Below are 18,159 nucleotides of genomic sequence, written 5' to 3'. Positions count from 1 at the left end.
AAAGATCTATGCTTCTGACAAAGGAAAGAGACGACCGGTGAACGAATTAAAAATCTGAAAAGTCTCCAAGGAGAATTAATAAACTTGATCAATTCAGATCCACTACGCAGACTCGCTCAAGTTCAGCTATAACAAGATATAATTATTAAGTATTATTAATTATATTAAGGTAATTATATAAATTGTTATTGCATTATATTATTTTTTGCTTTCGTTTTTATATTTTCGTTATTATATTCATTATATTTATTTTAGGTTATGACACAATAATTTTCATCATTTAAGTAAGTTTTATTATGTAAATTTTATTATGTAAAAAAGTTATTAAGTGATATATTATTTTTTGTTATATTGTTCTTTCTTATTACATTTATTATATTTATTTAATGTTAATGCATTATAATTTTTTTATTTAAATAAGAGACATGAAAAAGTTAAATAACTAATAATACTAGTTAATAAAGGAATAATTATTTTGTGTATGTGTATTTTTTTAATATATTATTTTATAGTTCTCCGATGATGTCGAAATTCCTGGTTTTATGAATATCGAGCATTGACGCAGCGTGCGGGCGGAGCGGTGGAACGCGCGACATGATCTCGCGGAGGAATGGGGTGACACCCCGGAGAGTCGTCAAGATAACGATGTAAATGGATGGAAATATCTTGACATCTTTAACCTGCGGCTGCTCTTCGGGATGGAGTCCCTATTTGATGAAATATGTGAGCATTTGACCTGGAGCTCTCTGAAAGAAAAGAACAACAGCGATCACGAGCGTCTACGAAGCGAATAAAGACTTAGTCTCTGAACATTTTCCGAGCTAAGGACTTAGTCCCGAGAGCTGTCAAATATCAGTATACTTTAAATAATAAAGTGCCTTATTGAAACATCATTGAGGTCTTCTGCCAATTCTTATGAGATATGAAGAGGAAAGAATACTGGAAAAGGAAAGAATATAGCAATTGCAAAGAAAACTGGAAGAGGATAGAGAAGAACGGTTAGAGGTCTGGCAGAACCTGGCCCCAGGGGGCTAAGGTACATATCTCTTTTTATTATTATTAATTATTAACATGAAATAAGTCTTTTCCGTTTCTGTTTCTGTTGCAGTTTACTTGATCTCTATATTTCATATTTTTATATTTTATATTTTTATATATTAATTTTCTATATTTTTATATTAATTTTTATTTTTAATATTTAAAAAAAATTTTTTAAATTTTAATTAAACATAAATGTATAATAACACACACTTTAATAAATTTTATATTTTAAAAATTGCAATTATTTACGCGCCTTTCCCTTGCGTTCCCATCCTTTGCGCTATCTCTCTCGCGCTAGTTATAAGTCTTTATCGTTCTCTCTTTCCGACGCGATCATCTCGCGCTATCAGGGAACGTATCATACCTTATGAATCATACATAGGTATCCTACGTATTATACTAAGTATGATACGTGCCTTAGTTTCATACATATGTGTACGTATCATACATTACCTAACCTTTATTTTAGATCAACCAAACGTGATTTGCGTTGGCGTTATGTGATATTGCGTATTATGATTTATGATATTGTCATTGTCAACTACTTATGTGCAGAGTTGTTATTAAAAAGTGTAATAATGAATAAGGGCGGAAAACCCAGACATTCTTTTTGGATAGAAGGAGCTTTTATTGAAAAGAGGAACGAGAAAGGAAAACTAATTGCAAAATGCAAAATTTGCAATAAAATCTTACAGAACACTGCAATTAATCGTCTAAAAGATCATAGGTTAGTATTATTTAATTATCTATTATATACATATAAATAGATTATTATTGAGATTTCTAATAATTATATTAAATATTAATAGAAAAGAATGCCGTTATGAATCAACTGAATCAACTAATCTTGAAACTTCTGATCATGCTAACGATGAAAATAATTATGACTCTACATTGGATGAAGATTATTTAGATGACCACAATAATGTAACTTTAAGGAAAAATCCAAAAATTGTGTGTGATGATGATAGACAATATCAGGATCAGATAAAAAAATTATTTTATTTTTATAATATAGACACTCAGTCAAATGTTATTAAATTTATGATATTGAAATATTCAAAAAAGCGAGGATTCTCAACTTCTGAAAAAACAATCATAAATTATATACTTGCTTTTCCGAATCAGCTACATACATGCTACTGCTATTACTAACTTTAACCTTATACTTAATTTTTTATGATATACTGTAAGTCAATATATTTTATCCAACAGTTGATTTAATATTACAATCGTAATTTGGAAATTATGTATATATATATATTTTTAATTTACAGGCACATACAATACATGAAGATCTACAGTTATCAGTAAATTCTCAAATTTTGCAAATACACAAAAAAGATACTGAAACAAGTGAAGTTAACAAGCGACAAACCAAAGTAAAATCGTTTATTGATAATATTACGAATAGCGAACGTCGAAAAATAGATAAAGCCTTATTATATTTTTTTTATTGCTTCTAAATTGGATTTTAAGGAAATGGAATCAGTATATTTTAAGGATTTTTTAAACGTTATTAGACCTGCTTATACAGCGCCCAACAATAATTATCTTTTAAATGATGTTTTAAATGAAGCTCAAAATGTTTTTACAATTGACTCGTTAAAAGTTAGATTAATTCCGGTATTATTAGTGTTAAAAGTTGACGAGTCTACAATAATAAGTCTACTTCGCAATATTGAAAACAAATATGTGTTTGTCAATGTAAATAAGTGTACTGAAACTAATGAATATGAATTGAAACTTAGTTTAGATATATTTATTCGTGACTGTATAAAATATATATACGAAAGTATGAAATTAAAAATTCATACGGTTGTTCATAATTTGGAAGTGACAATGTCGGATAAAATTAATGTCAATTTAGAAAATATTGAAACAGAAATTTTGATTTTTCAGTGTCACATGCAATATATAAGATCAATACAGAAATGTCTTATTCATCCTGAGTTAATAACAAAAGTAAATAAATTATTAGAGGCATTCAAGTGCATGGAATCAAATATTATAAATTTAGGAGGGACAAAAATCGTATTGTATAATTCTAATTCATGGGATAATTATCGTGCTGTTCTTGAATCATGCTTAAAAAACTTAAAAAGGATGAGAGAGATTGTTGGGCAAAGGTTTAAGGTTACCACCGATATATTGCAATTGGTATTTGATGATTTCTTTGAACAAGAAATTGAAGAGCTTATTAGGTTTTCTCTAGAAATCGAAAATTTGAAAAGTAAAGTATTAAATATACAATGCAATATTGCAGACGCTATTCAATATTGGTTTCAATTTATGAAATCTGATAAAAATATGCAATATACTGATATTCTTAATAATATATTCAAATCTATTGTCAGTCCTATTCATTTAGTAAGTAATTATTTAAATCCTAAGTATAAAGGTCATATTTTTATGGAAAAGGATGAGTATGCTTTTACACTTGAGGAGTTTTTTATTGATAATTTGTCAGGAGAAGGTATGACACAGTATACGAAATATATGTTACAAACGGAAATATTTTCCAAATTATTTGACAAAAATATTGATGATGTAATGGTGTTTTGGACAGTAGCAGAACGTAAATATGGGGAATTAGCAAAACTTGCACAAAAGCTACTTCAAATTCCTGCATGCGTTCCTTATACAAATATGAACAAGATTACTCAGAATAATTTAACACAAGATCAGCAAGAGAAAATTAAATGTCTTTTTTACACTTTAAAATTAAATGAAGCAGAAAGCTAAAATTATAAATTTTTAATATTATTTAACTTTAGCATATACATATGCAATTACCTGATACCTGATATAACTTTATATATTTATATATAATAATATTATATTTTTGTTTTATTATTGTTTCATATTTCTGAAACTCACCAGTATTAATAAAAAAATATCATTTAAAAAGTATTTTTAGTTTTGTAACAAATAAAAAATGTTATCTCAAATAGATCACAAAATATTAATTAGAAAAATAAATACTTTGTTTTTTGAGTAATATATGTGATACTACAATAAATTGTATCTTTTTTATTTTATTGCATATATATGTTTTATAATAATATATAACTGTGTAATATATAACTATGTTTTTGTGATATTAGTGAATATTTTAGGTCCTAAGATATATGAGAAACAAATTATATGTAAAATTATCTTGTGATACATATAACATATAAGTTAAACTAAAGATACAATACAAATAATATATACGAATATGTAAACATTGATCTGTGATCTAAAATGTAAGAATATAAATGTATTGTTTTTTTAAATATGTCATGCATATTTTGTACAATAATACTCTGTTGTGATACCATAATAAAATAGTCAAACACTTCTAATTCAAATAATTTTTGTTGATTTTGTAAATTTTTATTTGCAAATTTAAAATAATTTAAATAAAAAATATTAATAATCATTAAATAAACATATTAATCAAATGGATCTAAAAATACATTGTTTTGACATAATTCAGAATGTTTCTCCATAGTCTTCAGTGTATAGTATATATCGACAAGTTTTTTAGACTTTTCATTCAATAGTCGATTTCGCAAGAACGAATGAACAAAAGACCAATTGGAAAATAATCTTTCTAATTCAGCAGAAGAGGCAGGAATTTTTAATAATTTTTTAGCAAGTGCTGAAAGATTAGGAACCCTTCTTTCACACATTGCCCAAAATACATGTGGATCTGTAATTTTCTTGTTAAATAATTTTAAAAAAATACCTGTTTTATATAAATATGCATCTAACTCATTTATTCCTTCCTGATTTAATTCTCCATTAAGAAATTGTAATGCTCGCTCTAATTGTTCTGCAGATAATTTTTCACCTTGATAAGATGGATGTACAAGATTAGCTGCCATTCCTATTGGTCGTATAGCTTTTTTTAAACGTTCTATAAGTAGATGTTTATGAAATTCATCGGTTGATGGTATTGTTAATGTTAACCATAATTGAGTTGCATCAGCAACATTACATGTTGAGCTCTGGCATTTATTTATTAACATACAAACTGGATTTAATATTTCGACATACTGCTTTAATTTTAATTCAAACTTTTGATCTTGGAGAAGTTCCAAAACCCTTGCTTTTAAAGGATATGAAGCTGTTGATGCTATATTTCTCATTATGTTCAAATTTTGTAAGGTACATTTGAAGGCATCTCTATAGCTACTCCATCTAGTTTCGCAAGCTAACTTTATTTTACTACCACCTTTATTTATAATATCACGCTGTAGACCAGGATTTTTGAATTCCTTTAAAAGCGCATTAACTTCATTTGCAAATTCTCCATCTACTAAAGATTTGGCTAATAAATTACCACTATGACTGTTACAAGTTGAGTACCACAAGTTACTCCTATTACCCATACTAATCATAGGTGAAGCATTATCAGATACTATTGCAAAAATATTTGTGCTACATAAGTCTTTTGACAATTCAATTGCACTATTAACAACTTCTAATAATAGTTCTGCATTTTCTGAACGTCCTGTTATATCATATGACTCAATAAAAAATTGCCTATTATAATCTGCATTATGAATAGTGCATACGACATGCTTGCTATTTGCCGCAGAATTTTTCCATCCATCAATAAGTAATACACAGTCATTATTTTCCAAATGTTTCTTGCGTTCAGTAACAATTTCTTCATGAACTTTATTTAATAAATTATTAGATAAGAATTTCCTTCCTGGTAAATGATAGTGAGGATTAAGTGCAGCTATTAAATTTTTAAAATGTATTGACTCAATAACTTTAAATGGTATATTGCATCCAAAAAAGAATTTTGCAAGAACTATATCAATGTCGTTTTTTGACTGAACTGGTGGATTTTTTGGTGGTACAGGTCCACATTGTCCATATATTTCAGAAACAATCTATAAACATATATTTTGATATAAGACGAATTTTTATAATTGCATCATTATTGATCTATATATATACACATAATAGATTAATGCATTAGTAAAATAGCAAATATTAGTAAGCAAATAATAGCAAATATATATATATTGCACTTACATTTTCAATATTACTTCTTTTTTGATTTTTATTTATAGACTGCATGTTAAATCATAAGCTTTGTCCAAAACTTAAAGCCAAAATTGACTGTCAGCTGGAAATCTAACAGTCAATTTAGGTGGTGTTCTGAAATTAACTGCCTTTTCAGTACTGGCAGTCAATTTCGGAACACAGCCTTAACATAGCCATAGTTTCATACGTATCCTACGTATCATACGCAATTTCACGTATCATACGTAGGATACTTCTGGAATGCGTATCAAACCCAACCCTGCGCGCTATCGTTCCCTCTCTCTCGCACGCGTTGTGTTTCAAAGAAATGCAGCTGTTTGTATTGTTTATGTTAAAAATATATAATGAAGAGGAGTCTGCTGCACTAGAGTATCATTTCTTTCGTTGCTCTTCTGTGTTTCGGTGGTCTTGTGCAATGGCTGAAGAAAACGTAATTATGATCGATGATGATTAGAGGAGAGAGATGGAAGATGATAATCTAATGAATATTGATGATCTCCATGAATCATTAGACGAGAATGGGTCTGATATAGAAATAGAACCCTTGGAGGACAGTTATTACGATAGTGACAATAGTGACAATATTGTTGATGAACTGTTACAAAAGAAACAGCGAAATTTAAGCTTACCTGAAATAATAACATTAAACGAAGCAACAAAGATATGTTGTATTTCCTATTACTATATGGAAAATGGATCGAAATATTGTACCGAATGCTTTCTTAGACTATCGTATCTGTTTCTAGAAACTAGATCTGTTCGGGAACATAGAACCATAGCTTGTGGCAATATGGATAATATGTCATGCAAAGAGTGCAAAAAATGTTTGAATCAAATATTGCCCTGCAACATGTGCCCTATTTGCACAAATTAAAATAGATGAGTCATGGATAACATTGTAAGTATCTTTTAATTTATTATACAGAAGTATCTTAAAATAAATTATTAAATAATTTAAACTAATGAAATGCATATGTTTTCTTCCATTTTCAGAAACGGCATCCCCAACATAACCCGACGGCCTATTTTATATATTATTATATTATTTTGTTTTCCATATGTCTATCAGTAATGATCAACCTGAGGATCCTGATCAGCGATTCTCATTTCGAGGATTCTGAAATCACATATCCTTGCTTGTTGGGGGCAAAACAAGCTGGCGACTGTCATACAAACCAAGGTAAGAGAACCCTGTATCTCGGAAAATAAAATTGATTACTATACTGCACAGCAGAGAACAAAAGAAATAACGGATGAGCAGTGACGCTCAACCTAAACATCAAGGATCCTAAACATCGAAGATCCTAAACATCAAGGATCCTAAACATCACCGATCGAACAAATGATTAACCTGAGGATTCTGATATACACCTTCAAGAAATTCGTAAGTAACTTAATAACAATTTTTTTCCTCCTCTTCTTCAATAATTAATTTTAATTTATAATAACCCACTTCAACTCTTAATGCATTGACTTCTCTCTATATGACATCTATTCTATAAGACAGTCGAGTATAGTTTTCCTATGCGCGCTCATCCTACTCTGTATAAATACTTTACAATCTGAATTTGAACTTCGATGGTTCAACCTATCTTCGGCTTTGACCACAGGGATAAGGACCGTCCTGACGTTAGTTAATTGATATTTTATTTGGGTAGCTACTGGCTACTCCTCGGCCGTTTTTGAACTTTCTCACGGGAGATTTCTTTTTGAATCCAGTGCTGTTGTGACGGGACGTTTTAAACATCGAAACTAACTGAAAAAGCACAGGGCGCACCCTTTGAAGATAGATTGAAACATAGAATCATAGCTCTGGTTTAGCATGACATGTTATTTAACTCTTCAAATTAATAGAACTAAACCAGCAGCTTGTTGAGCACTGATTTAATTAAAATTGTGCTAATCTTTCATCTTTTCTTATCCTCCCTTTTATGTGCGACCATAATAATTTATATTACTTGGAAAAATTATAATTTAAATTTTGATGTATAATTTTCACTATTAATCATATAATATTCCATCTTAATTTAACACAACATAAGAACCATACAGCTAATTGTACGAAAAGGTTAAGATCTTAAATTCACGATCAAATTATTTTCAATAAAGACACAATTATATAATATTATATCGATTTTATAATTGAAATTAGCCAACCGCCATTTTGTTTCACCACTTTTCGCGGATGATCGCCATTTTGTGAAGCACCTCCTTTATAATTAACTTAAATATTTCAGCGAATTAATTAATGAACAATTAAATTATATTAATTATTTTAACCTAATTTTTCCATTCATTTATTTAATTGAATTTAGTCGCACATCAAATTATTTAAATGAAATCTATTGTCATATTGACAATAGATTATTAGACTTTATTGAATTATCTCGATTCCTTTGTTAATTTAATTTAATAATAAGAATCATATATTTAAAGCTTGTGAATATTAAAGAATAGTATCTGAAATTTATCATAAAAAAGGCAGGTTGCAGCGTGCCTTTAGAAGTGGCGTAATAAATAAAGACGAAATGCAATGTGCTTTTGGAACGTAGGATCGAGTGTTTTTGAGAGACGAATGCATGAGCAGTGTGCGGTCAGAGCGTGTGCTGAGAGCATGAAGAGCTGAGTGTGAATATTCTTTTACTATATGTATATTTTTATTAAATATAACCGCTGATTAACATCCACAATTTATCTCGTAACTTTATCCCACATTACAACACTTTTTCTAGCTTTCTGATTTGCATACTGCATAGACTTAATTATTACATAACTTATAGTATTAATTAATTCTTTATCATGCTCTTTGTTATTAATAATTTATGAGATTGACTTTATGGATCTAAATTGTATGGAGTTGAAATATTTGGCATTTTATTTATGAATAAAAGTAAATTATGTACAATTGATACGCACCAATATTTGTGTTGGGTAAATTGCGCCCTTTGACAGGTGCTAAGCATTACTACGCTACTGCTTGACGAACTGCGCGACCAAGAGCGACTGCTCGCACGACAACGCGCAGAGGCGCAACTGTACACACGACACTACAGTAACAAATATGTCAAAAGAGACGACCGAAAAACGGAGAAACATGGGTGATCGACGTGAACAGAAGCAACAAACGACGTGTCTGAATCTGCAATAATTACTTCAGACTGTTTGCATATTAAGGACATAATAATAAGGCCTAACAATCTTAGACATCATATACAACGAACAAACATCTGCATTAGTCATTTTTTAAAATTATACATTTTTCTTTTCAGATTCATCATTAATTGATACTGTTGCTATATTAGATACCAATGCATTATTAAACATTGATACATGAAATGTAAATTCGAATGTAAAAGATATTTACATCTCACCAACTGTAGCTGTTGGAAACGTAATAAACGCGAGATCGCCTTTAAAATCATTATTTCGTCTTTATAATTTTCCGATATGGCTATCAATATTAACCTCCCTTCTATCAATGGAGAAATTGAGGCAGGAATCACTATCGGTGTTGATGCCTCCCTTCCCGATGATAAAAAGCTCCCGATACTCCAAGTGGGTAGAAAAGTCGCTGACATAGGCCTGGTCAAACAGCATGCTGCAATGTGGGCATACAGGCAATTCAATGACATGACAGCTAGGCAACTCTTCGTCAACGGCATTCTGGGTCTGATAGATACTGGGTGCATCTGCCATGTCAGGGATGTACCTGATGGAGACTGGTTTTATCAAATGACTGCAATCGCTCCTACAGCCGAAGAAAAGACAGCAATCGAAGCACTTGTCAATGTAGAGGCAATAAATAAGGCCATAACAGTAGCCATAGCCACAAAAGCGAATTTCTGGTTAATGAATCACCATACTGGGCAGGGTCAAGTGGCTGTTAAGAAAGTGCTGGAGGTTTTCTACCCAAATGCAGTCACAGACCAAGTAGTATCAGCAGCACACAACCTTGGACACTTCTGCAGTACTCTATACATCCTAAAACTTGCAGGCATTGACAACATTCGAGCATGTACACCACTTCTTAAGACAGAACTTTCTAGAATTATTCTATCGGCTGAAACAAAACTCAGATTTTCATCTATGCCAGCTGGAACGCACAGATTAACTATTGCGTACGAAGCAGCAAAGCGTCTAGTTCGTAGTATATACGTGGCCTATTGCCCAGGAATAGAGGACATTCCTTTAAGTGACAAAACAATAAAATCGCGTGTAAATGATATTGCTTCTTCTTTAGAAAAAAAATTAAAATCTTTATTAGCATTTTGTTCTTTCTTTTCATTATGTCTCGACGAGAGCACCGATAACCGGCATGTGAGTCAATTGAGTATTTTTGCTCGAATCATGCAAAACGATTTTTCACATGTCGAGGAGCTCTTAGATTTTGTCCCAATACACAATAGAACAACGGGTAGTGATATTTTCAGCTGTTAATCAAACTCTCCAAAGCTGTTAACCAAACTCTCCAAAAATTTCATATCAATTTCGCTAAATGTTCAGCTATCATAACTGATGGCGCAAGGGCAATGATAGGTTCAAAAAATGGATTCTTCGGGGTCAATTAAAGCAGCGAGGTTTGAAAATCCCTGTCATTCATTGTATTATTCATCAAGAAGCGTTATGTGGGAAAGTAGTGAAACTGTGCACCGCAATGCAAACCGTCACAAAAATTATTAATATAATTAAAGGCGGTCAAAAATTTCTTTCTCATCGAAAGTTTCAACTCTTTCTCGAGGAGCATAACGCAATTTATACAGATGTGCCCCAGTATTGTGAAGTTCGGTGGCTTAGTGCAGGAAAATGTTTAGAAAAGTTCTTTGCAATAAGAAAAGAGATCTTTCTTTTCTTGCAAGAAAATTTTCCTACAAAATGTGACGAATTTAAATTTTTTTTCGAAGATTTAGATTCGCTTTGCGAGCTTGCTCTAATAACCGACATGACAAATCATTTAAATATTTTAAATTTAAAGCTGCAAAAGACCAATCAATCTATTTTGCAATTAGTTAGTCATGTCGATTCTTTTTGCAGAAAGTTATTATTATTTAAAAATCACTTAGAAAATAATATTCTTCATTATTTTCCCTCTTGCCAGGTTCTCTTTGAAGAACATGACATAAATTGTGCACTGATTTATATTGTTTATAAACCGGACATCGGCATATGTAATACTGTTTATATTGTTTATCAACCGAACATGTAATACAATATTGCTTATACTTGCGATAAAACATCCAACATATCCGAAACAAGCGTCCCCCGCCCCGCAGCCCCCCGCGCCATCGAAATCCCCTCCGTTCCGCCTGACGTCATTCCCCCGCGCCTCACCCCCCTGAGAGGACCTGAGTTACAACTCTCCCTATACACCTATTTATGTAATTTTCCTTTTTAGCTATCAACTTATCGTATCACAGTTGGATAAATTATCACACACGCGAAGTTTGGTGCCGTTAAAGAAAATACATCGCCAATGATTACTACAATTTCCTCTAACAATTTGTAAGCTTTTGTCATTATGACTTTTGTCATTACTACAATTTCCTCTAACAATTTGTAAGCTTTTGTCATTATGACTTGCTTCAATTACTTCAGGAAAATCTAAATACAGAACACTGTGTTTCAAAATCAGAAGTATTTGTTAGGACATAAAAATGTATCCAATGATTTGTCGTTTAATTTGTTAGCTATTTGTTTCTATAAGCAAGATATTACTCATTACCAAATAAAAAGGAGCAAATGTATCATCTAAAATTCTTCTACGTCTTGCTATATCATCTTCAGTTATATTTCCTTACTTGAATAATTTATAATGATGCAGTCATTATCTTGCTCTTTATTCAGAACAATAGTATCAGTATCAGTTATTACTACTTTCATTAGCGAAACATTCGATTTGATCATTTAGAACTGCCAGCTCCAGAAAGAGAACCTAGTGACGAAAGCGAAATAGAAGAAGATGAGCCTATAGAAAACGAACAACCAGACTCTCAGGAAGACGAATCAGAGATAATCGACGTTGAAACTGTCTCGACTGACGATAATCTCAGCGAGACTTCTGAGGTAGAATCTCTTTCCGATGACGATAAATTGAGCGAATGTTCAACGATAATAATAGATATAACTATTCCTCCTGGTCAAGCCCCTGATGCACATAGAAGTCTGGGAGCGACAATTAGACCCTTACCGAACACCTTATTCGCATTTAACCTCAGCTCCTTCTTCATCACCAGACAGTGATTCAAGCTATTCCCCAGTCTACTCCAGGGAATATTCTCCCTCGCAAAGCCCACAATTCCGATGGCTGATTGCCAATCAGCTGATCGAAAAAGATCGCGCGCATGGCAACTACAAAAATGACTACGTCAGACCTCATCGGCGTCCAATTACACACGGCGCCCTGAAGTCACCGCTAAAAATATCAAACTCATTGGCCCACGTCGCAAAAGGCCCCAAAATTTGCTCGCTATAAAACGGGCGCCGCACGTGGGCACTTCGCAGTTCGCAGAATTTTCCGCTCTTAGTAAAACCGTTCAGTTACGCCGCTTTTTCAGTCTTCGGACTGAACGCGGGAGATAATGTAAGAACTGCGCATTTAGTTTAACGGCAGTGTTAACGGTAGTTTCGGGGGAAGTGTTCGCGGGGACTAAAATAAAACACGAATCAATTATTAACTTAGGATAAATAAATAAATAATAGAATAGAGTGCATGATTTATCTATATACAAATGAATAATAAATTTTGATCAACAATAAAGTATGGTTTATGGTAACAGATAGTTAATTATAGTGCAAGCAATAGAGATTATTAATACAAAAATTGATTTCAGTTAGAGATATATGAATATTAGAAACCCAATTGACAATGGCCCACGTAGAGGACACAGAGAATACGGAGAATATGGAGAACAACTACGTGTCGCTGATGCCATGGGACTTTGCAGAATTTAATTGTATCCACATGCGCGCAGGGATCAATGTGGGATTACGTCCCTTAGAACACGTTCTTTCGGGATGTCTTCTGGGAGACGAGTTTCAGGATGAGAAGCATAAATTGAGCGGACAATGTAGGGCATGCTTCAGAACGTTTCTGCATATGCACTCCCTAAGAAAGCACATCTATATCAGATGTCCATCCCGATATATGTGCTCGATTTGCCTCAACATGTCTAAATATCTTGTTCCATGTATGGGCAGCTTTATAGAGGCCTGTAACGAGTGCATGAGGGCGTCTTCGCCGTTTCAGTTCCTGAAACTTTGTACATTTTTTGTAAATAACTATTTAATTGTGTGGTGTGAAATAAAAAATCAGAAAAAATCCAAAAAAAAATACGTGTCGTGTGAAGTCTATTTAGCTATTAGAAACTGTCGTGTCCTTGTCCGTCGCACTCGTTCAAATCCTGTGCTGTCGCGACAAAACCGCTTTCACCCGCGAACATGTGGAGTCTCTTTATCTTTAAGAAACTGTGGTCGTCTTCGTCGCGCGCTTTAAAAACTGCGCTGTCGCGGCAAATCGCTTTTACCCGCGAACAATGAATTAATAAAAGATCAAAGGAGAAACAATTTTATTAACAAAGTTATTATCCAAGTATATCTTATTCCTTACACCCCGGAATAGCAAGTAGATCCAGAGCTCTCGGCGTCCCGAGGTATAGCCGGCTTGGTAGGTTGCCTCAAAAGAGAAATAGAGAGACTCACCTTACTCACCTACACTGGTAAGCCCTGTAGATCTATTCCGAGGAATAGAGAGTGAGAAGCGTTAGAACGCAACACTTCCTGTTTGCACATTGCGTAAACGTCATAGGATCCATCTGCCTTAACGACGAAACTAATCTGTGTCGTGATTGCTACTCCAAAATTCGCACGAACATAATTCGCAGACAGTATCGGCCTATGAACAAACACTTTTTCGTAAACAGCCACGTTGTTCGAGACGAGCGCTTTCATCGTGCGATACAATAGTAATAAAAACTCGATCACTCAGCGAATGTATCTCGTGTGCTCTGACGGCACGCGAATATACATAGATCTTGACCTCGGCCCAGGGTATAGCCGGCCTAGCAGATTGCCCTAAAAAAATAAATAGAGTCATAACCTTGCTCGCCCGCAAAGGCAAGCCCTGCGGAGTCGCTCGAGATGTGACAGAGTGAGACGTAACAAGAACCTCTACCATCTCGCCCATCTAGGACGACAGACATGAACTACAGAAATTGCTACATGGGTTAAAAAATCTTAAATAATCAATTTATTTCTCAATACCGTAACCTAAGAGACCGCCTAAACTCTCTAACACCCCGTACGAATTAGTATATGGAATACGAATAGCTAGACTGCCATCTGCACATCCCATTATGGAAGAAAATATAGAAAGAACTTATCATGAATATATTACTACACTATTTAACAGAGTTTATTTCTGGACACTCGCCAGAGAGTATAGGCGTAGAAAACTCATCTTCGCTTTTACTTGTGAACACCTAACTTCGCCTGAATAGGACCGAAAAAGTAGTTATTTAAAGTACAGGGTCTTTCAATAAGGACGGTGAAGTTTGTTATGTTATAGCGCTCATGTTGTTAAAGCGACATCTATCAACTTTGTTGAGAATTGTTCAGTAGTGTATGGCAAATTATCATGGAAGGTTCTAGTGTTGAAGAACGCGTGCGAATCATCAAATTTTATTTTCAAAATCAGTGCTCCATTCGAAAAACTTTTCGCGCATTACGTGATTTTTATCCTCGCCACAACCGTCCTTCCGAGTCGACTATTCGACGTGTGGTGGCTAAATTCGAGTCAACCGGTTCGATAAATAATGAGTCAACACCCGTACGTCGCCGAAACGCAAGGTCTACTGACAACATCGCTACTGTGCGTGAGAGTGTGCGGGAAAACCCAACGCAGTCAATTTCTCGTCGTTCACAAGAACTTGGCCTTTCTGCGACTTCAACTTGGCGAATTTTGCGTCGGGACTTGGGTCTGCACCCGTATAAAATCCAACTGACCCAGGAACTTAAGGTTAACGACCATAGACAACGACGTGTGTTCGCTGATTGGGCTCTGGAGCAGTTGGAAGTTGACCCAAATTTCGGCAAAAAAATCATCTTTAGCGACGAGGCCCATTTTTGGATGAATGGATATGTTAACAAGCAAAATTGTCGGATTTGGGACGATACCAATCCACACGAGATACACCAGCACCAAATGCATCCCGAGAAAGTCACTGTTTGGTGTGGATTTTGGTCTGGCGGAATCATCGGTCCGTACTTCTTCCAAAACGAAACTAGCATTGCCATAACCGTCAACGGCGAACGCTACAGATCAATGTTAAGCAGCTTCTTGTGGCCTAAACTGGATGATATGGATACCGATGACATGTGGTTCCAACAGGATGGCGCTACGTGCCACACAGCGCATGCAACAATGGACATTCTGCGCGAGCGATTTGAGGGAATAGTTATCTCGCGCAGCGGCGACGTGAACTGGCCACCGAGATCGTGCGATTTAACGCCTCTAGACTTCTTCCTTTGGGGCTATCTTAAATCGCAGGTCTATGCAAAGCACAAACAATTGATGCCCTCAAAGTCAACATAACGAACGCCATTCAGCAAATTCAGCCAGATTTATGCGGGAAGTAATCGAAAATTGGACCTCCCGAATACGTGCCGCCAAGCAAAGCCGTGGCGGACATTTGAACGACGTTATACTCCATACTTAATGCCATGAAATGTTCTTTCAAATAAAAAAAAATTGAGTGGATATCTCATACACAACTTGTTTTATTTACATTTAAAGTTCACCGTCCTTATTGAAAGACCCTGTATATATAATGGTTGTTTAAACATACAAGAAAGAAATACAAGAATTACAAATAAATTGTGGAACGAAGTATCACAAGCATTGGGAGGTACTTATTAATCTTAATCTAAGTTCTTTCAAATATTCAAAGACTCAATAAAAAAATAATAAAATAATCATTGATTTCAGGTAAAATTAGTGCTAAAGGAGCCAAACAAAAATTTAAAAGCCTACACGACACATATAGAAAAATAATTCAAGCTGAGAACTTAGCAAGCGGATCTGCAAGGAAAAACTTAGATAGAAAATGGCGCCATTATGAATCTATGGACTTCTTAAGAGATTCATGTTTGATAAAACAGTGAGTGTTTTGACACACATATATACACATTTACTATGGATATTTTAATTGTTCCTAAAAAATTAATATTTATTTATACCTTAGAACTGTTTCAAACATGTGTTCTGTTGAGGCAGAACATAAGGCTTCCAATATTAATGATGAAGATAAGACATCTTCCAGTAAGTTTTCAATAATTTTGTAGTGAAGAGTTGTTGATTTATATACAATATATATATTATAATTTCTCCTCTCTTAAATAATCTTTAGATGAATCCTCTCGGAAAAGAAAAAGATTACGTATCAAATAGTGCACTTGAGAAGATTGCTGATGCTTTGATAGGTGCAATTTCATTGACGCTAGAAACCAGCGGCAAATTAAAATCACTAGACTTTCTCTAGATTCGGCGTCAATAAAATAAAGTTCAGACAGTTTCAACTTTTTCAGCGTGTCGCAAAATTCAAGTGTAGTAATGTGTAATTGTGGGTCTGTTCTTTTTAGCTGCACTGTTACACTAGTGCAATTAGTTAGAGTGAAAGAAAGTATGTTTGTCTCTTTCTAACTTATTGCACTAGTGTAGCAGTGCAGCTGAAAAGAACAGACCCTGTGTATATAGTATATATAGTATATATAGTGTATATAGTGTATACAGTGTAATACAGTGTAATAATGAATAATTGCGAGAATGAAGTAAGTAATATATTAATATATTAATATTATATAGTAGATGTGGAATATTTTGATCATTCTTGTTGTGCAGAAATATGCTGCTTTTTAGGGTATTAATAAGTCATGATAACTATATTTTTAGGTTAGTTGGATATCTGCAAATATATGAATGATTAAAATAACTTTTGTAGACGGATAGATATATGTTTGGATTAGTTGGATATGTTAAATTAATAATGATCTTTTTTAGGAAATTGCAATGGTGCAGACATGCGGGGTTTGCGAAACAATTTGCTACCTCGTCGAGGTGTCCAATTCCACTAATGCTACCGATATATCAGCTGCTTCTATGAATCCGTTGGATAAATTAATTCAAATTTTCGAGAGACGGGAAAACGCGCTAAATGTACTAAGGTAAAAGTACCGATTGCCGGACATGACCCTATATCCGGACATTTACATGAGAATTTGTCGTTATTAATTTCAAATGGTTTTTTTATTGTAATTTCAAAATTTTATCGAAATCTATTAATATTTAAGGATATTTATATAAGATATTTTAAATATAATAAAAATTAATGTCCAGTAAGAGATAAATTTGTTACGCATCTAGGCGAAGGACATATTTTGACAATGTTCTTAACGTTTTCTTAAGAAAATTCGTCTTGCTTGTTAAGATGATTTTTATTTTATTTCGCGTTTTTATTATATAAACAAAGTTTTATTCAAGTCGAGAAAGATATAGAATAATTATAAACATGTGCTGATATGCTTTTAATTGATATAAACAATATTTTTGGGCAAATTTTGTGAATTTAGTTACTGGTACAGTAATTTACGTGACTGCCCAGTAACTGATCGTGCGCTTAGTTACCGGTACACTCGCTTCGACTGGAAAGTACTAATAGCTAAATCGGGTGAATTAAATTACTATTAATGTTAATTATGTAAGTATTTTAATAAATAATGTTATTTAATAGTATTATCAACATTAGTTTAACATCTACAAATATATATTTCAATAGTTTAAAAAGATATTAATTGAGACAAGAATGCCGTACATAACCTTGCAATGTATCTGCATTGACACTAAATGTAAATATTTTGTGTTCTTTAGAATCACAAACATGCCGAAGGTAGTAAAAAAGAAATATACACAAGAAAATATAAATGCTGCTTTAAAGGATATGAAAAATGGCATGTCGTTGAGAGAGGCAACACAAATGTATTATGTACCGAGAAGCACGCTTTACTGCAAAGCAAAAAATA

The 18,159-nt window shown here is 33.3% G+C and overlaps 3 protein-coding genes across 6 annotated transcripts in view; 1 reads left to right on the top strand and 2 right to left on the bottom strand.

Moving 5' to 3' along the window:
* Window positions 1-18,159, bottom strand: part of LOC145974507 (uncharacterized) — a 70,417-nt gene that overhangs the window by 30,690 nt on the left and 21,568 nt on the right. The gene's annotated exons all lie outside the window — the stretch shown is intronic.
* LOC145974059 (uncharacterized) lies at window positions 4,383-11,366 on the bottom strand. Its single transcript, XM_083103798.1, has 3 exons — window positions 6,079-11,366; window positions 4,775-5,933; window positions 4,383-4,687 (listed from the first exon to the last, which is right to left on the bottom strand). The coding sequence occupies exons 1-3, from the start codon at window positions 6,121-6,123 to the stop codon at window positions 4,479-4,481; spliced, it is 1,413 nt and encodes a 470-aa protein (XP_082959924.1). The 5' UTR covers window positions 6,124-11,366; the 3' UTR covers window positions 4,383-4,478.
* On the top strand, window positions 16,277-16,622 carry LOC145974954 (uncharacterized). The gene is made up of 2 exons (XM_083105093.1): window positions 16,277-16,402; window positions 16,491-16,622. The coding sequence occupies exons 1-2, from the start codon at window positions 16,277-16,279 to the stop codon at window positions 16,620-16,622; spliced, it is 258 nt and encodes an 85-aa protein (XP_082961219.1).

Source organism: Camponotus vicinus, unplaced genomic scaffold (genome assembly GCF_025532165.1).
Source record: "Camponotus vicinus isolate PSW18456_S1 unplaced genomic scaffold, iyCamVici1.0 SCAF_7, whole genome shotgun sequence".
Taxonomy (NCBI): Eukaryota; Metazoa; Arthropoda; class Insecta; order Hymenoptera; family Formicidae; genus Camponotus; species Camponotus vicinus.
The sequence above is the reverse complement of the archived record's forward strand: the minus strand, read 5'-3'. Positions and strand labels throughout refer to the sequence as shown.